Below are 22,914 nucleotides of genomic sequence, written 5' to 3'. Positions count from 1 at the left end.
TATATAAGTACATTTCTAAAACATTTACCAAAACATTATAAAGATTTGCTGTAGAAAAAGAGCATGTTCTATTTTGTTCAAGAGATTAGGAAAACAACATTATAATTAACGTGATACTAATTGGAACCAATGAAGGAACCAACAATGTGCAGATTAAGGTTACATAATCATTAGGTTTATAAAAGAGACTGCAAGTGTCAAAGACTAACCAAAAAAGGATTTTTGCCAATATTTACATGAGACAAAATGAAAAGAACAAATGGCATCCCAAAGTCAAGATAGTTTACGATTACAGTCCAAAGCGATACGTCAAAATAGTATAAGTTCAAATAGTTCAGCAGCAAAGATCTACTTTGGAACAACTCGAACGTGCAAGTTCTTCAGTGACTTTTCGAGACCAAAGATGAGCTTACCACCTTCTTCCATCACACGTTCTCTGCAGAAATTGAACCACTGCCCACCCAAGTATTTTTTATAGCTTGCTCTTTCGGCGGTAATGAGGCGACACTTATACTTTCTCTGTGTCTGGTCATCAATGAGAGTGATTGTTTTGCGCTTCCTTTCAGAATTGTTCTTGACACCTTGTTTGGGAAATGTTAAACAGGGAAATAACAACAATATTAGTCTAATGCATATTAACATGAATAAGATGTATGCGAATATAGTTACATATAATTTATAAAATAAAGGTAGCTTGACTAATTTTAAGCTAAAAAAAATGTATCATGACTTCTAATTTATCTTCCTATTATCTTCCTATAAAGTCTAGATAAATGCATGTATGTGCATTATATGAACCCCGTTGACCAATTAACATTGTTGAAACAAATGGAAATTAAGCATCACTCCCGCATGTGCATCTATAGCTAGCACCATTTGACATTGATGTCTTCGAACATTTGGGGCAACTCTCATAATACCATCCAAACTGTATATATTTGCGAGATTGAAGAAAGAAAATAAAAATATTTGGTATCATTAAATGACAGCGTGAATAAAAAAATTTATGAAGTTGTGATGATTAAACGATATTGAAATTAAATATATAAGTGATAAAAAGATAATAACATTCCTTTGAAAAAAAGGAAATAAAATTAAATGGGACCTTCTTAAAAAAAATTAAATGGAACGATTCCAAAAAAAAAATTAAATGGAAGAAAAAACATATTGAAATATACTATTAAAAAATAAAAGAAAGTACCTTGGTCAAAGCGAAATGCTTGTGAAATAAATTGTCGAGAAGTAGTTTTTTTAAGTAGCATTCATCAACTTTTGGTCAAAGCTCATTCCATTCAATTTTATGCATTAAAAAAAGTACCTTTTTTTAGTAAGTACTTAATTGATATTGAATTTAGCTTAACTTCTCCTTAAAAATGTAGAGAAGTTGGAAAAAAAAAACGGGTCAAACGGTATCTTAATCTCCTACAACGGTAGTGTAGAAGCAACTGAATTTGGGAGAAAAAATTGGAAAATAGTTAAAAATAAAAAAATAGGAAAAAAGTTAAAAGTTTTTAAAAATATAAAAATCGGAAAATAGTTAAAAAAAATCGGTGAGATAGCACTCAACCAAGCAATACAAAAAAAAAAATTATATGCATTAGCGTAACAAAAAAACAGACAGAGGGACATAAAATATTACTTTAAACGTTAATGTGTGTGAGTATATATTCGCGAGGTTGAAGAAAGGAAATAAAAATATTTGGTATCATTAAATGACAGCGTGAATACAAATATTTGTGAGGTTGTGATGATTAAACGGTATTGAAATTAAATATATAAGTGATAAAAAAATAATAAAATTAAATGGAACCTCCTTAAAAAATTAAATGGAACGGTTTTAAAAAAAAAAGTTAAATGGAAGAGAAAAACATATTGAAATATAATATTAAAAAATAAAAGAAAAGATTCCCAGCGTGAGTTGAAAAGAGGTGCTTGTAAAATAAATTGTCGAGAAGTAGTTTTTTAAAGTAACATTCAACAACTTTTGGCCAAAGCTCATTCCATTCAATTTTATGCATTCAAAAAAATTACTTTTTTTAGTAAGTACTTAATTGATACTGTGTTTGACCTAACTTCTCCTTAAAAATGTAGAGAAGTTGGAAAAAAGCCGGTCAAGCGATACTTTAATCTCCTACAACAGCAATGTAGAAGCAACTAAATTTGGGAGAAAAAATTGTAAAATAGTTAAAAGTTATTAAAAATATAAAAATTATTAAATAATTAAAAAAATGTGAGGGGCAAAATGGGAAATGCACCCATATATTGGTGAGGTGGCAACAACACAATTCCACCAATAAGAAAATTACAAAAATGCCCCTCCTAAGGGCAAAATGGGAAATTCATAGGGCATCAACTTTAATAATCTATATAATATAAATTTACCACCTATTCCAAGGCCTATTCTCTTCTTTTCTTGACAAGTGTCACCATTTTTAAATTTCATTCAACTAGCGACATGTGGCACTCTAATCTTCTTCTATTCTAATGTTTTATTTATGGAAATGTTATAATTCAATGTTTTTTTTTTGGAAGACCAATTATATTGTGTTATTATATGTTATTTTTTTATGGAAATGTTACAATTCAATGTTTTTTATGTAATGCACTATATAAATTTAATAATAATTTTTCTAATACAAAATATTATTGTAACATTGACTGATTGATACCCTATCGAATTGATTTTTTTTGCTAATCCATGATTTTTTTTATGAACTAACGAAATTGATGAAATAAACTAACTTTTATTCTTATTTTTAAAAACATATTACTAAAAGATTTTTTTAATTTTAATCTTCTATGAAATTAATTATTTTAATTTTTTTAAATTCAGATAGATATAAATATTCCAAAAGATTTATTAATTAACATAAAATCGTTTAATTGAATTTTTTTATTTAATGTTATTTTCGATTTATTAATTTTACGTTTTTTTTTGCGATTATTTCAATTTATTTTATTTTTTTGTATATTATATGAATAATTCAAGTTCAAATATGATTGTCTATGATGCATACAATTATTGTATCAACCAATTAAAATAAACATAGACACATTTGTCTTAATAATCGACCAATCAAAACAAAGAATAACTTATTTCTCTTAATAACCAAATAAAATAGTAATTAATTTGCAGTTATGAATTCCAAAATAAGAAATGAAATAATAACAAAACTATTAATTTTAATGGAATAAAAAAGCTATCTTTGTATTGCGTATTAAGAAGCTTTAAAAACCTGAATAAGTAAATTGATTGACTATGATGAAAATGATTTTCATATCAACCAATCAAATTGAAACATGACTCATTTTTCTTTATTATCAACCAATCAAAATGAAGAAAAAATTTCTACATTAATTTCTTGAATGCGACATTAAGGAGAGAATTGTAAAGTATACATGATTTTTACCCTATAAATAGATAATCATTTTCTCATAACTTTCATCTGCCTCTTCATCCCATACAAATTGTATTACTATTTCTTCATTTGAAATTCGTTTTCCATGGAGAATAATTGTGTGTATGGTTTGTCTATGATATAAATTGAGACACACATTGTTTCTCCCTATATATACACTATACAGTTATTAGGGATGCATCAGTACATATTTTTTTTTGTTTTATTTAATTTAGTTCTGTGAAAATAATGTCAAAAATATTAAAGTCATCCATACGCAATAAGCAATTGATTATTATGTAAATGGTGTTTTTTTTTTTTTTTGTGGTACATGTAAATCATGTTTTATATCAAGGCATCATGAATTCTTATTATGCAGTCCCGAATAATTCTTTTTTATTGTCAATTTTATTGATTTTTTTATTTGTTTGTAATTTCGTTACTATACAAGTTTAATAAACAGTTGAATGAGGGAAAGTGTATTCTAAATAACTCAGGTGTTGCTGCAAATCTAAGTTCGCATCAAACAACAAAACATAATACAAACTCAATTTTTATTTCATCCGACAGATTCTTTTTTCCGTTTTTTTACCATGACATTAATTAGTCCATCTGGTATTTCACCACTAAATCTATTCTTTTTTTTAGCAAACCACAGCCCAGTTTGAATTGAGTTTATTTTAAGTTTATGAAAAAGAGTATGCAAATAAATAGATTTTTATCTTAATTTATAAGTTCACATTAACGAAAATTGTATCTTCGCAAACTGTTTTTTTCATAAACCATTAACAAGCTAATAAATAATATAATAAATAATACATGAAGACATATTTATTTGCATAAGCTGTTTTGCATACTAAAATAAGCTAATCCAAACATGCCCAAATATATTCTAAAGTATAAACAGATAGGACTGTATTATCAATTCTCACATTCTCATTTCTCAACATCCGTTACGGGACTGTATTATCAATCCTCACATTTTATTAAAAATAATTTATGAATAAAACAATATATTTAAATGATTATTACCTTTTTTTTTCAACGTCAATCAATGCTCAATAAATATAACACACCAAAACGGAATGTTGGTTCGTTAAAAAAAAAAACTTAATGTTGGTGATTACATAAAATGAGATTAGAGGGAACTTAGTCTCTCATATTTTTATACTAGAGACAAATCAGTCCCTGATTTGACAAATCATTCCCTGATTTGTTATAATATAGAAATGATTATAAACAATTTGAACATGATATGGTTGATGTTCCACTATTTTTTTTTTTAGGGAACTATTTATTCTTTCTTGATAACCATCCATGTACATCAACACACATCATGGAAATGATTGTGACATCAAATTCAATAAAATTCTTCTTTGTGGATTTCTAATTTACGATTTTATATTCATCAACCGTTTATATTTTTTAATGTTAGCCTTCGTTTTTTAGGGAAAAATGATCCTAATATTTCAGACTTCAATTGAGAGACAAGTAAAAATTAACTAATAATTGTTCTGTTTAATAATTAAATAGGTTCTTCAAAATGATTCTTTTTGTTTTTTTTGGTGTTAACCTTTTGGTTTTCAGGGGAAATGGACTTGGGAAATACTTTATGGTATGGAGGAAAAACTATGAATAACTACGAATAACACTAAAGCAGACCCATGATTTCCGCTAAATAGCAGTTGGTATGCATCTCTACCACTGTTTCGTTGTTTTCCGTGTTTTTTTCGTACTACATAGCATTGCTCAATGAACTTTGGTAATCTGGAATTCCTCCGTGAGGTCGGGATAACCTGATCAAGAATTGTTCCATCAAAAAATCAAACTCAGATTCTCTCGAATTATTCGTCCGGAAGCTCATTAACCACTTGAGCTCAAAACTCAATCACTTGGTTACATCAACATATTAGATTTAATTGTGCCTTTGTTGTGATTTATTTTTGTAAAGATTTAATAATCTCAAAATATATCTTCATTACCGGCTAACACATAATCTACTCAAGAATATATACATGGGTAAGGAAGGCGACTCATTCTATATAAAACTCATCAATAACAATGTTAAAAAGTCAACTCAAAACCATGTATTCTCTTTATGTATTGTATAGATTATTATTATTATTATAATTATTTCAACAATTTGTCAAAAAAATAATTATTTCAACAAAAAACATAGTATTTTTCATAATCATAACTTTTTGGGATTACATAATTACGACATACTATACAACAGTTGACTTTCCTTTCTTAAAAAGTGTTTATCATTGATATATATACACACACACACACACACACACACACACACACACACCTTTCTCTCAGTTTGGTTTCCCAAGCCGTGATGAAAGAGAAGGGTTGTATTAGGTCTCGATAGCCAACACAAAAATTTAATTAATCTCCATGACATGGGCCGAATGCATAACAGTGTGAATGTTAGGTCGTTCCCTAGAAGCAACATGTTGTATAACTTAAGTACAACGTCAAATGAGCAAGGGTCCTAACATCGCCATTGAGATATAGTAAAAAATAAGCAAGGGTTCCCACATCTTCATGAACGGGTGTGGGTAAAGAAATTTATTCACTCTTACATGGAATATAGGTACTCTTACATGGGAATCTATGGAAATAGTGGATACTATGACTATGAGGAATAATAATTTTACGTGCATACAAGAAACTAAATGTGTGGATGAAAAGGCGAAAGAATTATATAGTTCATGAATTAAGCATTGGTACATTCACAAAGTTACATTGGGACATGTGATAGACATTATTGTGAATAATGAATGGAAGAAGCATATTATGAATGTAAACATGATAGGAGATCATATCATAACCCTAGAATATGTTTTGGAATAAGACAACTTTAGTGTTATTAGTGCCTACGCACCTCATGTACGGTTGAAAGAACACCTTAAAGTAAAGTTTGTGAGGATTTAAAGGCTTAATTTAGGATATACCACTAGGAGAAAATATCTTTTTAAGAGAGAATCTAAATGGGTATGGAGGGAGTGTTTTGAGATGTTTTGAAGGCGTGTGTGGGGGTATGGCCTCGGGGAGATAAACGTGGAGGGTAAATCCATCCTGGATTTTTTGTCGGCTTTTGATCTTACTATAGCTAATATGTGATTTTGGAAAAGAAAGATGCATCTTATCTCATACAAGAACGAGGGTGTCATATTCTCAGATAGATTTATTTTTTATTAGGAAATTTGTCAAAAAGATTTGTTTAGACTATAAAGTCTTACTAGGAGAGAGTTTGACTACCGAACATAGAGTATTGGTTACGATTGTGAGGGTTAAGAGGTGAACGGAGAAAAGATGCCATGTCTGGGCTCCAAAGGATCAAGTGGTGACATTTAAAGGGTTAAAAACAAATTAGTTTCCAACACAAGATTTTAATGGGAGGTTTTAAGAAACTACATGGAAGCACCAATGACTTGGTAAGAAGATGTTGCATGAGATTAGAAAAGTAACAAAAGAAAAGGTGGGAAAATCAAGTGGTTTTGGACCTAGGGGTAAAGAATATTTGTGGCAGAAATAAAGTGTTCAAAGTAAAGTGATAATCAAAAGAAAATGTTTTAAAGAGTCGTTTAGGTGCAAAAGTGCCAAATTTTGGGAAAGTTATAAGATGAACAAGGAGACCAAGAATGTGTTGCACGAAGCAAGAATGCAAACTTTTGATAGGTTATATCAATCCTTAGGCACCAAGGAGTGAGAATATATATATATATATAGTCTTGCTAAGGGACGAGAAATAAATACAAGAGAATTGGATTAAGTGAAGTGTATGAAAGATGAAGAGGGTAAAATTATTGTTCAGGAAAGAGATATAAAGCATAGATGGAAGAAGTATTTCCACAACTTATTTAACGAAGGTTATGTGATCTTACTATACTCTAACAACCCATACATTAGATAGGAGAACCAAAACTATAACTACCATCGTCAGATTCAAGAACATGAGGTAAAGTAAACGCTGAAAAGGAGGATGATGAAAATGTGAACTCCCAACCATTTATGAGTTAGAGAGACCGTTTCGAGTGATGACATAATATCATACCTATTAAAGGGTGGAAAATTCTAAGAGACAAAGGTATTGAGTGGCTTAATTTTTTTTTTTTTAAAGAAATGATATGGTCAAAGCAAATGCCGGATTAGTGGAGAAGAACACTTTAATTTTGATTCATAAGAACAAGTGGAATATACAAAATTGGATATAGGGGAATTAAACATGAGTCATACCATAAATTCTATAAAAAAAAGGAGTGATTGAACAGAAACTAAAAAAGAAGACTCATGTTACTAATAACCAATATGGTTTTATCTCTGAGAGGTCAACTATGAAATGGATATACTTACTACGATGTGTGATGGAGCGATAGACGATGGATATAAAACCAATTATTTATAATACGACTAAAATTGTAAAAAATATAAAATACAAAAATTTATGATGCATGCTTAACATGACTCTCCACATATATTTAATTTGTTGATTTGGTGTTAACTTTGTGGAATTCTATGGACATCCGCTTCAAATATTAATAATTGAAGTATAAAAAAAAAAAGATCGCAGATGAACCGAGTAAAGAACATACAAAATTGTAAGGAATACCACGGTACTCAATAAGTGTACAACTAAACCGAAAAGAAATAAGAAAGAAAGAAAAAACAAATAGCAAGAACAATATTTTCTTGGTGCAAAAATTGACATGTGATTTAAACTATTATTACTTTTTTTGAATGACAAATGTTATTAATTATTTGTTAGATTAATATTTACTTCTTCATTCGGGTTTGAACCCAGGACCTATAATTATCCTTGGAGTGATTGAAAAAATTATTACTTATTTTAGTGACTTAGTAATTAGTTGTTAGATTAATATTTACTTATTTTAGTGACAAATGTTAAGAATATTTTCTTTTGATATACACCATAAATGGCCTCATGTTCTTAAACTGACGTTTCACACGCATAATGAACAATCGGTACTATACGATGGTGATCGTGACATCGAGGACATAGTGAGGTATAACGAGGAAGCGTCAACCACTTTTCTCGCGTGGTTTGAAACAAATCGTCGGTATGTAGGCGGTCGCAATCTGACGTATGCTGAATTTCCAACAAGATTTATTTATGTCAAGAAAGACAAACAGTGGCAGCCACGTAAACTAGGATATCAAATTGGAAGAATTCATTACACGCCGCCTGGTATAGGGGAGCAGTACTACATGAGGATATTGTTGACCATTCAGAAGGGTTGCATGGGATATAGTTGCATAAAAAAAATTAATGGACATACCTATGACACGTTCCAGGAAGCTTTGGGATTACTTGATGACGACAGAGAGTTTATAGATGGTATCACAGAACATAGTTTATAGTTTGGTTCGGGTCAACAATTATGTTGGTTGTTTGTGCATCTCTTAGCCACTAGCACAATGACGAGCCCTGATATTGTATGGGATGTGACATGGCAGTTGCTGTCCGATGCTATCTTATTTGAATGTAGGAGGCATCTGAATATTTCGGGTAATATTTATTGTACTTATTTCAAAATCTATATACCATTTTGTTTTGTGTAAGATCTGATTTTTGCATTTTTTTTCTTTCATTAAAAAGGCACAGTTTAGAAAATGGTTGACATATTCATGCTCAAAGTATTGTATGCCTGTCTCGATAAATATATTTATCTATTTAAGTACTAATAATAAATAGATACAATTTATACTTTGATGTGAAAGAATTTATACAAAAACCTATAGAATATTGAGCTTGAAGTAAGATGCAAGTTTAAAAACTCAATTTAAGAAGAGCTTAAATACATAAATCACATATAATTGGTCTTCTAATGGTTTCAGAGTTCATGCATCATTTCAACACACTAACCAATAACATAGAATGAGTTGGAAAATGAAAGTTAAAAGGTGCGCCACCATTATTTTTATAACTTTTTGAAAGGTTCTTTGCATATTTATTTGACATCTAGAGTTTTACATATATTTATATGGCTTAGGTCTTACTATCTTATTTGTAGACCATATATTCAAGTGAAGAAAATATAATTTTAGGCCTTGTGATACTAAATTAACTAATATATGTCTCTCACACGGGTAAGAAAGATAAAATCAAGCTACCTAAGACAATAGACACACCTGAGAGCTTTCCACTTTATATATCTTTTAAGTAGATCAATCCAATTCAATATACACTATTATTTATAAATGTCAGACAAATAAACACCATTTGCTACTGCTACCAAGCTATCGTAGTTTTAGTGGCAAACTTAATGGATTATTCTTCGTATTACATCATGATAGTGTGTATTTAGTGGTCATGAACTTAACAAATATTTTGGTATGACGACCCATGATTTGAGTAACACGTTTGATTTGTGGCTATCTACCCAAAAGAGGCTACAATTTTCCCTAGCATTTTGAGTTTTTAGGAGAAATACAGAAGAGAAAATAAGCATGTTTCAATACATAATGATACATTTAAATATAAAGGCTTCTCATGTAAAGCTTAGATTTTTACTTTCTCTTCAACGTGCACGCAAATGAATGCAAAGGTTCTAATATTAATTTTGTGTCTTTACATTTAATATACAAATCTGCGTATCAGTGCTGATGATTTGAAGAACTTGTGCTTGATTAAAATTGAAATGCTGCTTCAGGAAAACAGACGTTCGCTTACTGATTTCAAATCTATGCCCAAGGCTTACGCAGTAGACATGCCAACCTTCACAAACAAGCTTATCGTCGATGAGCTAAATTACAACAAGGATGAACTGGCAAAGACACACGCTAATATGTTACTGATGCTGACTGATGAACAGAGATGTGTGCATGACAAGATCAAGGAATCCGTTGGTTCTGACGACGGTGGTTTCTTTTTCTTATATGGTTACGGTGGTACTGGAAAAACCTTTATATAGAAAACATTGTCGGCTGCCGTTAGATCGAAGGGGTTAATTGTTTTGAATGCTGCATCCAGCAGTATATCAGCTCTTCTATTACTAGGTGGAAGAACTGCGCACTCAACGCTGACAGTCCCTATTGAGATTAATGAGACATCATCGCTTACGATGGAAAAGGATAGTCCTAGGGCAGACCTGGTGCGTGCCGCAAAGTTGATAATTTAGGATGAGTGATATCATGTCCAAGAATGATCCCCTAAACGAGTTTAGACCTTTTTGTGGAATGACAATAGTTTTAGGTGGTGATTTCAGGCAGATATTGCATGTTGTCCGAAAAGGAACGAGGCAGGATATTGTTGATGACTCAATCAATTCATCAAAGATATGAGCTTATTGTAATGTGTTGAGGCTTACTGTTAATATGAGATTGGGTGCATCTTTGGTACCTGTAGAGCAAGAAGACATTGCTAATTTTGGGAAGTGGATACTCTCAATTGGAGACGGCAATGACGCTTCGGATGAGAATGGTGAAATGAAGGTAGAAATTCCTGAAGATTTGCTCATATCGGACACAACAAATTCGTTGATGTCACTTATAGACTTTGTGTATCCCGATTTGAATGATAAACTTGGTGACCCGCTATTTTTTCAAGAAAGGGGAATACTCGCACCAACGCTTGATTTAGTTGAGCATGTTAACGAATATACGATGTCACTGATTCCAGGTGAAGAGAAAGAGTATTTAAGCTCTGATTCTGTTTGTCGATCGGGTGAAAATTCTGATGTCCAAAGCGAGTGGTTCACAACGGAATTTCTTAATGGTATTAAGAGCTTTGAATTTCAAATCACTGGTTGAAACTAAGGGTGGGATGTCCAGTTATGCTGACGAGAAACATCGATCAGGCCAATGGACTATGTAATGGTACGAGGCTGACAGTTACACTTCTAGGGAAGAACACGATATCCGCTACCGTAATTACAGGAAAAAGGGCAGGTACCAGGGTATTCATTCCCAGGATGAATCTTATTCCGAGTGATCCAGGACTACCCTTCAAATTCAAGCGCAGACAATTTCCATTGACGCTTTGTTTTGCAATGACATTAAATAAAAGTCAGGGTCAATCTTTATCTAGAGTGGGAGTTTATCTTCCTAAGCCCGTGTTCACGCATGGACAACTCTATGTCGTTGTCTCTCGAGTTACTTCTAGAAAAGGTTTGAAGTTGTTCATCTTGGATGAAGATAATAATGTCTGCAAGGAGACCACAAATGTTGTGTATCATGAAGTTTTTCAAAAAGTATGATCATTGATTATGTTTTAGAATTGTTGTTGCTATAATTTAAAAAACTAAAGTTGCGTATTGTTTGGAAATCGTTTTTTTTTTAATTTTTTTGTAAGGCATACTGGTCATTACAGGACATGCAATTTTTATATAAGCAGATCCTCCTCCATTGACTTTTAATTGACGCACTTTTCAGGTATAACAATATGCGAAACTTTTTTTTTTACATCGTTGTTACCCTAAAATACAATATTTACATTATACCATTGGTTTTGTAAAAAATAAAAACAAATAACAATCGGCGTTTCTGTAGCCCAAACTATATTTATACACACCCGTAAAAAATTTAACGTTTGCATTCATAGACTAGGTGTATACATCTGACACTGACTACTATATAAAAAAATACAATTTTTTTTAGTTTTTATGATTAATAAAATACAATATGTCAACAAATAATAATATACAGTACGTCGGCGTATTTTTGCAAAAATATTACATATGATAAGTTTAACAATGAGTACATCTTATACTACAAATAATTAGTATAAGTATAAATCCAAATACTTTAATCGTTATGTGCAATGTTTAGGTATTTCAAAATATATACAACATTAACAAAATTAAGATGATATTTTTTTCCATATCAAATTTAAATTATAACCACACTTATAACTTTAAGATAACATAATATAAAATCCATACATTTGATCAAAAAACTTTTTTATTTCCCCGTGCTTGGCACGGGTCACTATACTAGTAGTATATAGATTCCTAAGTACTTTGAAATTTGATTATGTATCCTCTTTAAATAAAGTTTTTTTAATATTTGAATTTATTTTAAAATAAAAGTTTTATGGTGGTGGGTTGACGGTCCAAAATAACGTTGCACACAGCCAATCAAAACATTCTGAATTGTTACATTTGACCAACGCCAATTAAAAACATTAATTGATGTGGTAATTCTAAATGTTTTGATTGGTTGTGTGTGCAAAGTTGTTTTGAACTGTTAATCCACCACCATTAAACTCTTAAAATAGAGTTTAATGGTGGTAATCTAATAAAAATATGACATGATATTAAATGATCGGAAGAAAGTTATCTACCAATCAAAATCCGATTTCAGCCTAATGGACAGCACACGGGAGAGGGAAAAAAAAATGAGGGACCATATTTACTAGCACCGTATATTTATCCACGTAGATTTAGCACTTTTTCATCATAGAAGAATCACAACTCATTCCTTGAAACTTCTGCGAAATTTCAATGGCTTATACTCAAGTTCTAACATATCTTTAAACATAACAAACTCTCTTATAAAGTTTAAGCTTGTCTCTTCTAACGTTCAAGAAGTGTGTGTGTGTGTAAAATGGAGCAACAACATATGATATTTCCTTCTACCAAGAGTGTTTGTACTTATGATGTTTTTCTCAGTTTTAGAGGAGAAGATACTCGTTATGGTTTCACTGGAAGTCTTTACCATGCATTAGAGCAAAAAGGAATCAGCACTTTCATGGATGATGAAGTGATAAAGAGAGGAGAACAAATTTCACCTACCATTTTCAAAGCAATTGAAGAGTCTAGAATGGCCATAATTGTCTTCTCCAAAACCTATGCATCCTCAAAATGGTGCCTTCATGAACTTGTCAAAATCATTGGATGTTTTAAAGCCAAGGAACTAGAGGTGTTTCCAGTGTTTTACAACGTTGATCCATCAGAGGTTCGAAATCAAACTGGTGGTTATGGACAAGAATTTGCTAAGCATGAGGAGAAAATGAAGTATAACAAAAAGGATGTTCAAGGTTGGAGGTTGGCTTTACGTGAAGCTGCCAATCTGGCAGGGTGGTGTTTTAGAGATGGGTATGTTCTCTTTTCTTTCTTAATTCTTTACATTTTTTGTTCGAATTTGACAAGACCTAACTGGGAATACGTTGAGCCGGTCTACAGGACCTACAACCTAGTCCACGATAGGCTAAATTAGGCCAGATTTTTTTTCTTAAATATAGAAGGACTAAAAATTTTTTATAAACATATTTAGCTTAAAAGGTCATGGTACAAACCATTAAAAAACTATTAGATTGGCCTACTTAAGTAAATATGATCATAATATTATTTATTATTATACTATATTTTGTACTTTGAATTAAATTATAAATTTGTTAACATTTTAAGTAATCAGCGGGCTAGTGGGAGGAATAGGACAACCATCCTTCAAATGGACAGGAACAACAGCGTGGTTGTATCTCTGTGCAATGAGGAAACCCATATCCGGCATGGTCATCCATTTATCCGGTGGTGCAGGACCAATACCGGAAAATGTTAGAGCACCCAAGACCTCTTTATACCGCCTATCATCATTAATCATCCGCCAATAGCGAGCATTTCGTTCACCGATTAGCTCTTTGTGCAGCTGGTAACATATCACTTGGTGATCGTCAATACTCAAGTTACGTAGACGCGCAACTGCATGGAATCCACAATGACCTTCACCAGTTACATCCACCACCTTTTCAATAAATTGATGCATCCAATGTGAGATTTGGTCTTTATGTGGTATGTGGACTTTAACCGGAATGGGCTTAGGATTTTTCGGAATTGACTTGGGAGCGTCGTTACGGGGTGGTGTCAAAACATCTTGATTCTCCACCATTCAGTTCCACCCTCAACCAAAACCCATTGTGCAGTTAGCACTTAAACCATGTTCTCTATTGCACTACCATCGGTTGTTGTTGAATGAATGGGGTACCAAAATCTCATCTCCACCTAAGACACCGTCAGCCGCGCCATCACAATTGTTGGTCAAATTCTCAGTTCTCCTCCGGCATCGTCCCCACTGCCGGAAGCGCCTGATGTGCTCATAGCTCAGTCCTCACATTCAATCTTTAATCTCAAATAATTGCCGCCAATATCCCTGTTCATAACAAAGTTGCACTTCCTTCTTTGGCGTTGAAGGGAGTTCCAAACGTGACCCATCAATGGACACCTGAGCGACTCAAAGAGGACACAATTGCGTTGTAACACAATTTGATTTGTAAGAGCAGTTGTTGGGAATTACCCCCCTGTTGTGGCTCCTCTTCATCGATGACAGGCAAAATCGTCCTGAATTCATGGGAATGTCATCCACATAAACCAAAACATTTAGGCATATATTATTCCTGCTATACATGGAAAGATATGGATAATTTACTTGTAGCAAAAACTAGCAGAATGAGGCTTGTTGTGAGGCATTCAGACCAAGCCCCATTGGGGCTTGCGTCAAACCATAGAGGAACTTGTGTAGTTTACACACCAAGGATACACAACCGGGGCTGCACCATATAAACTTATTCAGATGCCATTCAGAAAAACATTGTTATTATCAAATTTTTTAGTGCTCCATTTGTGTGTTAGGACCATGGTAAGGATGATATGTATGGTGACATGTTTGACCACAGGATATAAGGTTTCGTTGAAATCATGAAACCCTTTTGCTAAAAGTCTAGCTCTGAGTTTGATTACACTTCCATCTTGGTTTTCTTTTACACAAAATACCCACTTGCAGCCTCTTGGTTTCATAATAAGACGACATAGCTGCATACCGCTATGGATTAGACAATGCCTGATTAACAAGCAAAGGTTCAGCATCAGTCGGATTTTTTTTTGGTTTTAAGCCTGTTTTGGTTCTTGTAACCATAGGAGGGATCTTTTACAAGCATTAAGTGGGGCAACAACTGAAGGCTCTGGGATTGCACCAAGGCTTCTAGAAAAGACATAACTAGGCAGCGATAAGTTGAGGAGGGGATAGGCTAGTATGAGGGAAAGGAAGAGTAATATAATATCATATATGGTGGAGAAGTGTTTGTTGTTGCAGCAGGCTTAGTTGGGGCAGGAAACAGGTAATAATAAGGAAAGTTTCTTCATCGAAAATTACATCTTTGGAGATGCAGATGTAGCATTGAAGTGAAGGAAATTTGTGACCTTTATGCCGAGGGGAATGACTAAGATAAACACACAATATCATAAATTATAATGGATTTATAATCAGGCAAATTTTGGAAAAGGACATGATGAGGTGATCTGTGTGTGGTTTAGGTATTTGCTCTCCACAGTTCCATTTTGATAGAGGTGTGAGGGCAAGTTAATCTATGGTTGATGCGTAGCTCACCAAGATATTTGGTAAAGGGTCTGAATTCACTTCCCCATTTGATTTGTAAAATATATTTTTAAATGGATTTAAAAGCTTTCTTCGTGTTCTTCAACTCGTCACAATAGTTTTACTTTTTGTTTAAGGTAGGTGTGAATGGAAGTGCGTGTGCAGTGCACTTTCTCCCAAACTTGCCAAAAGTGTTTTCAACCAATTACTCTTGAAACGGATGATAACAACCAAGTGAACAGAGTTTGATCTTGAAAAAGCCATTTTGGAACTCATCTGAGTTTGTGCTCGATAGACAGTCTTGTTCAGATGTAAATTGTTGAGGAATTGTAGGATTTACCAAGAGGTTGTGCGGTTCGTGAGAAGCAATGAATCTTTTTGCCTGTTGATTTCAGAGAAGGTATTTCTTCTCATTGATCTTGACCGACTGTGTGTGCAAAAATGATTGGGATTGAGATGCACATAACTCGAAGTTAGTCCACCATCAGATATGCATGTGGCATGACTCAACATCAGCTTTTGCCATTGAAGTTAGTTGTGCTACTTAATTTTTCTGTTTGAAATTTGTTGGTTAACTTTCTGTCAGAAGTTGATTATAACCAGTTAGCCTATAGAGTTAGCTTCAGTCTTCACATTTCCGAGTCCATATACATCGTACATGACTTGTAAATGATATTTAAGTTGAATCAATTCAATAGATAAACTTCCCACAATCTTCCATTATTTGATATTCACTAATTTGCAATAAATGAAACTAGACCCAATGGATTTAGTTTGAGTATTCATAACATTTTCTACTTTGACAGATATGAATATGAATATGCATTTATCGAAAGGATCGCTGATACAGTGTGCGACAAATTAAAACGGAAGCTTTATGAAGTTGGACTTGAGCCACGTGTATCTAAAATACTATACCGTTTGCAAATGTCTGATCCTAATGTCATCAAGATAGGAATATGTGGGGTTGGTGGAATAGGCAAAACTACTTTGGCAAGAGCTGTGTATGATTCCATTGGCCAAGAATTTGAAGGTCTATGCTTTCTCAATGATGTCAGAGAAAATTCAACCAAATATGGATTGGTGTACCTACAACAGGTAATTCTTTCTGATACGGTTGGCGAGAATATCAATCTGCGTAATGTGAATGAAGGAATTTCAATCCTAATCAGAAAGTTGCAAAGTAAAAGGATTCTTTTGATACTTGATGATGTTGACGAGTTGGATCAATTGAAGATTTTAGCAGGATCACCAAGTTGGTTTGGTTGGGGAAGTAGGATTATCATAACTACTAGGCATAAAGATATTCTAGTTGCTCATGGTGTTGGAAATATATATGATGTACCTATATTTGATTATTATGAAGCTCTTCAACTTTTAAGTTCCATTGCATCAAAAAGACTTAATCCTGAAGGAATATGGGATCGCTTAATCAGCTACGCCCGTGGCCTTCCGTTAGTTTTAAAGGTTATAGGTTCTGACTTATTTGAAAAATCAACAGATGAATGGGAGATTTCATTGGACAGGTATGAAAAAGTCCGTAATGAAGGAACTCAGAGTATACTTGAAGTGAGTTATAATAGTTTGAATGAATACGAGAAGAGAACTTTCATTGACATCGCGTGTTTCTTCAATGGAGAGCCATTTTCATATGTCAAAGAAATACTATCTGCTTGTGGTTTCTACACAAAATATGGTATTGACAGACTTAAAGATAGATCCCTTATATCAATCACTCCCAGTGGATGTATGATGATCAATGACCATGTAATAGACATGGCTATGAATATAGTGCACCACGAATCACCAATGAATCCTTGCAAACGAAGTAGGTTATGGATACCTGAGGATGTTCTTCAAGTTTTAGATGAAAATGCGGTAAAAACTATTTTTATTGGTTTTATTTACTTTCTAGTTTTTAAATGAAGATCTGTGAAACAAGCCTTTTTGCTGCTACTTATTGCCAAATTTTGTTTGTTTACAACATCTATTACGTTAGCATTACAAAAACTAGTGCCTTTTTTTTTATTTCCTATAATTGCTTATTGTTATGAAGGAGTCTCACAAGAAATTCAAGAATAATATGTGGAAGGAAGTAACACTTTACAAATAATAATCTCTAACTTTCTCATGTATGATCAGCCAGAAATTAATTGATCAAATATCCCATTTTCATGCATTCCTCTATTTCTTGTAAAATTCCTTCATAAGAAACAATAGTGCTCTTTGATTTTTATGCACATATGCTTCTCTTTTCTAACAAAACTTGATAGAACAGTTCTAGTTAACATATTTTTACTTGAAAAGGGAAATGATAAAATAGAAGTCATGAAATTGGACAACTTACCACAAGGGAAGGTAGAGAAGTTGAGTGACAAAGCCTTCAAAGAGATGAAAAGCCTGAGAATACTAATTATTAACGACGCAATATATTCTGAAGTTCTCCAACATCTCCCTAATAGCTTAAGAGTTTTGGATTGGAGTGGATATCCTTCATGGTGTTTACCACCTGATTTTGTCAACTTGCCTTCTAAGTGTCTCATTTTCAACAAGTTCAAGGTATGTTTAAGTGCTACGTGAAATGAGTTGTGTTATTTTAATACAAAATGGGACAACAAAATTGATGGTTAATATAGATCAAATACATAGTTAATTCCATTTAATAGATGAATTAAGAATATAACAATGTGTTGCTAATCATTAATCTACATAACACAATCAACCATGATTTTGAATGTCATTAATCACAATTTTCATATATATATTTGGACACATATTTTGGATAATATGTATCATGTATATTTGAAAACCTGAAAATCATTTTTATTTGACATAATTTGGAGGGTTATAATGAATATCGTATATTTGAACACCTGAGAGTCATAGTTGATGACATTTAAATTTGTGGTAGATTATATCCAGTGAATGGATAATGAGTTGTGATCTTATTGGATCTAAGGAGACGGTTTGATGAGTAGTGATCCGCCGTGTATATGAGGTTAGCTTGTCTCCGTCCACCGCAATCTTCCGTGAGTCCTTCTCCACCGAAGAGGGGTGGTGTACTGTACCTGCTCATGCTCCCACGCTCAAGTCAGTGAGGGTTGTAGAGAGAGTGCGGCTATATTATGGTTAGAAGTGTTACCTTACCCATTGCTAAGCATGGGATAATCTAGTGCATAAGTAGGGTTTCTGGCTGTAAAGCCTTAATCTGGACAGTTGTCCTTGAGGGACAGGTGTGACCATCTACGTGGTCATCTGGCCTTGGATCCGGACTGGACGGTCAGGATCTATTGGTTCAAGCCGCTATCCAGTGAGATTTAGGTCGTCTACATCTGACTTGGGATCCTGGGTCGAACTCAAGTTCAACCCGGAGTGGGCCTTGGCCCACTCTGGAACAAGTTGCAACACCTTGTTATATTTATTAACGATCAACTGAACTTAATTAACCACATACTTGAACGGAGTTAACCATCCAAATTGTCGATTTTTGTTGTCAAGTTTGTGTCAAAATATCATTTCTCATTTGAAATATTCCTATGAACTTTAATTGCAAATAATAATATCAAATGTATTGTCTAATTGTTGATGTTTTTTGTTTTCAGAATATGAGGAGTTTGGTTAGTATTGATTTCACTGACTGTATGTTTTTAAGAGAAGTACCGGATATGTCTGCTGCCCCAAACTTAATGTCATTGAATCTTGATAATTGCATAAATGTTACTGAAATTCATGATTCTGTTGGATTTCTTGATAACCTTGAAGAGTTAACCGCCACAGGATGCACTAGTCTAGAAACAATCCCTGTTGCATTCGAGTTGTCATCTCTTAGAGTTCTCTCTTTCTCGGAGTGCTCGAAACTCACGAGGTTCCCAGAAATATTATGCAAGATCAAAAATTTGCAACACATCAACTTGTGTCAAACTGCCATAGAGGAATTACCATTTTCAATTGGAAATGTGACAGGACTTGTAGTTTTAACTCTGATGGATTGTCCTAGGCTTGATAAGCTACCTAGTAGCATATTTACACTACCAAGACTTCAAGAAATTCAAGCTGACTCATGTAAAGGGTTTGGGATTTCTACTGAATTTGAAGATGATAATGGACCACTGAATTTCACTTTGTCTCCAAACAAGATTCACCTGTATTTGAGCTCTTGCAATTTAACGGATGAGCATCTTTTTATATGTCTCAATGGTTTCGCCAATGTGGTACATTTGGACATATCTTACAGTAATTTCACTGTCCTTCCACCATGCATTAAAGAATGCATCAACTTGAATACTCTTCTGCTCACAAACTGTATGCAGCTTCAAGAAATCTCAGTAATTCCACAAAATTTGAGAGAAATAGATGCATCGAACTGCACCTCATTGACATCCCAGTCACAAAGTGTACTATTAAGCCAGGTTTTCCTCTTTGATCTTTCCTGTTTGAATTTTTTGTACCATGTATGTTTGTTTTTAGTCCCTGCATATATATTACTTTTTTATTTTGGTCCTGGTAAAAAAGTGATATATTATCTAGGGACCAAAGCCATATTTAAACCTTTTAAATAGATAAACATTAGTGGTTAGCTTGTTGCCGGAGGGGAAAATGTTAGTAGCAGGATCGAACTTTGGATCTCCTACATATAATTCCCTCAGTATCTCTGGTGACACCACTGAGCTACTCCTTCGGAGGGGGACCAAATAGTTATTTGTTTTGTGATACATTTGCTTCTATAAAATTTTGACTATTTTATGTATGATCAGGCATATCACGAAACTGGAGAAAAAACCGTAATGCTTCCAGGATCAAGTATTCCAAAATGGTTTGATCATTGTAGCAGTGAAAGATCCATATCTTTTTACGCTCGTGAGAGATTCCCTAGTATTTGTGTGTGTGTTGTTTTTGGAATGTTGGAAAATCTGCCTCATCATTTTCTAGTTAGGTTTTGTTTAACCATCAACGGCCACAAAACGATACTATCCCCATGTTCCAGTTGGTCAATTCTGAAGGAACATGTTTGGCTGTTTGATCTAAGAACCATTATCAATAATCACACTCTCAGACAAACATGGTTAGAACATGGTTGGAATCATGTGGAAGTTTCATGTATAGATTGTGAAGATGAGCATTTGATGGCACAAGCTGTTCATGGAATGAGAAGAATGGCAATTGTGAAATGGTATGGAATTCATGTGTACAGACAAGAAAACAGAATGGAGGATATATCTTATTCACAAGTGCCAAAATTCTACAAGAATGGTCATGATGAAAGAATTAATATAGACAATTATCCTTCATCTAAACGGCTGTGTAGATGATATATCTATTTAAGTACAACATATAATGTTCTACAAAGTGATGTTGCATGGAAAATGGCAATTTTATTTTCTCCATTTTCACTTTTTCTTCTTTTATACATCACTATTGATTGATGATATCTTTCATTTGCTAGGTGTGTATGTATGCATACAGATTTGATTTGTTTGCTCAAAGCTTAATGCAACTCTACTCCCCCCAAGATATCATAAGCATTACAACTTCAACAAGTATAATTTTCATTCTCTATATTTTTAAGAAGCTAAATTAACCCGCCCAAATTAGCACTGCAGAGAATCGAACCTAAGATTTTGAGGATAATTTCATTCTCTATAATTTCTCTTCTAATGTATTTCTTTATTAAACGAATATTTTATCATTAAATTTATTTATATAATATATAGATGTATTGGTAAGTAGTCCCACATAAAAAATAGAGTAATGATATTTTGACATCCATTTGATGACAACTTTGTTGACAACCTTATTTTTCTCACTTCTTATTGGTCAAAAACAATGGAGAGAGAAAAAGGAAGAGAGAGGATAACAACATCATTTGAGTATGAGAGAGAAAGTTGTCAAAAAGTTGTCAAAAAGTGGTTGTCAAAATATCATTTCTCTAAAAAATACTATTAGGCCTCGTCAGAGTGAGTTTATAAGAAACACCTCTCATCTGATAAATTGGTTTTGTACTTGAGGTATCTTTGATGATTTCCATTGAGATGTTAAATTAGAGTAATTAAATGTTTATATACTAACATTCAACAAATAAACACACTTGGATTAGTTTAATAGTGTTGGCTTGGTCCCGTAAGTGTAGCTCAGTTGGTAGCTACCAGGGACAATGTTTGCGGGGCCGGGGTTCGAACCCCGGATTCCCCACTTCTCCACACTTTAAAAGTGTGTGATCTAGCCACTAGGTTATTGAACCAAAAAAAAAAAAATAGTGTTGGCTTGGGACTTGTAGTATGTTTCACTCAAGGCCTCAAGTTTGATTCTATTCAATACTAATTTTAGTGGATTAGTTTGACTTTTTCAATAAAAAAATCAAAAAATTATAAATAAATGATGTATACATATAAGATTCAAATATAGCCCAATTAATATACATTTAAGAAGTTCAGCAAAATAATTTAAATTTAGAAGATCATTGTGGTTGCTAATGTTGTTATAGTAACATTGGTGTAAGGTACTGCAAAAATGGTCCCACAATTTGGACACAGATCAATGATGACACCATACGTTTGACATTGTATGTTACTGTTCATTGAATATTACTTTAACTCTTTTCGTTTTAATTAAGACATATGTCATATTTTACGAGATACACTATTCACATGATTTACTTTAAACATATTTTTTAACTTATATAAATATTTAGCATATAAGATGTACGATTTGTTTCGATAAGTATTTTTAAAATATTAAATTTTTATAATTTTTTCTTATCGATAATTAAAATCAACAATCAAAATTGTGTATTGGTATATGTAAAGTGATTGAATACAACATATATTTTAAAACGAATAGAGTATATGGTTAAGGACAAGTAAATATTCAATTCATTATATGATTTTTATTATATTTTAACAAACTAACTTATTTTCACAACACCGTACAAAGTACCTAATTAGAAACGAGCAGAGATTCATCTTGTTATATTTAATAACCATTAATTACACTTTTGAACTTTGTTTTTTATGTAATAAAAAATGAAACGTGTTACCTAAGAGCGTTTAGATAAGATGATGCATATTTTTTCTAGTTTAATCAAGATTATGAGTTCGAATTCAATCTCGAGAATGCAGTAGTGTTAAAACTATGGTTAATTTAACTATGTAATAATTAATGGGTGAACAGTAAATAATAT

General features: G+C 32.8%; 1 protein-coding gene across 2 annotated transcripts; it reads left to right on the top strand.

The window, feature by feature from the left end:
- Positions 1-12,952: 12,952 nt before the first annotated feature.
- LOC146935822 (disease resistance protein RUN1-like) lies at positions 12,953-21,244 on the top strand. Of its 2 annotated transcripts, none has more exons than XM_085750899.1 (5): positions 12,953-13,465; positions 16,544-17,615; positions 18,045-18,296; positions 19,340-20,146; positions 20,492-21,244. In XM_085750899.1, the coding sequence occupies exons 1-5, from the start codon at positions 12,975-12,977 to the stop codon at positions 21,044-21,046; spliced, it is 3,177 nt and encodes a 1,058-aa protein (XP_085607025.1). In that variant the 5' UTR covers positions 12,953-12,974; the 3' UTR covers positions 21,047-21,244. The 2 variants fall into 2 exon arrangements, with proteins under 2 accessions (XP_085607025.1, XP_085607026.1); XM_085750900.1 differs by lacking the exon at positions 12,953-13,465 and adding an exon at positions 15,879-16,137.
- The last annotated feature ends 1,670 nt before the right edge of the window (positions 21,245-22,914 follow it).

The sequence above is a fragment of the Medicago sativa genome, chromosome 3 (genome assembly GCF_051527215.1).
Source record: "Medicago sativa cultivar Bolivia chromosome 3, Bolivia_mono, whole genome shotgun sequence".
In the NCBI taxonomy this organism is placed as follows: domain Eukaryota; kingdom Viridiplantae; phylum Streptophyta; class Magnoliopsida; order Fabales; family Fabaceae; genus Medicago; species Medicago sativa.
The sequence above is the reverse complement of the archived record's forward strand: the minus strand, read 5'-3'. Positions and strand labels throughout refer to the sequence as shown.

Bases quoted from the DNA above. Each gene is read 5' to 3' on its own strand.
- LOC146935822 (XM_085750899.1), top strand. From the start codon at position 12,975: ATGGAGCAACAACATATGATATTTCCTTCTACCAAGAGTGTTTGTACT. The intron at 13,466-16,543 runs GTATGTTCTCTT...CTACTTTGACAG, and splicing joins GGGTGGTGTTTTAGAGATGG to ATATGAATATGAATATGCAT. The intron at 18,297-19,339 runs GTATGTTTAAGT...TTTTGTTTTCAG, and splicing joins TCATTTTCAACAAGTTCAAG to AATATGAGGAGTTTGGTTAG.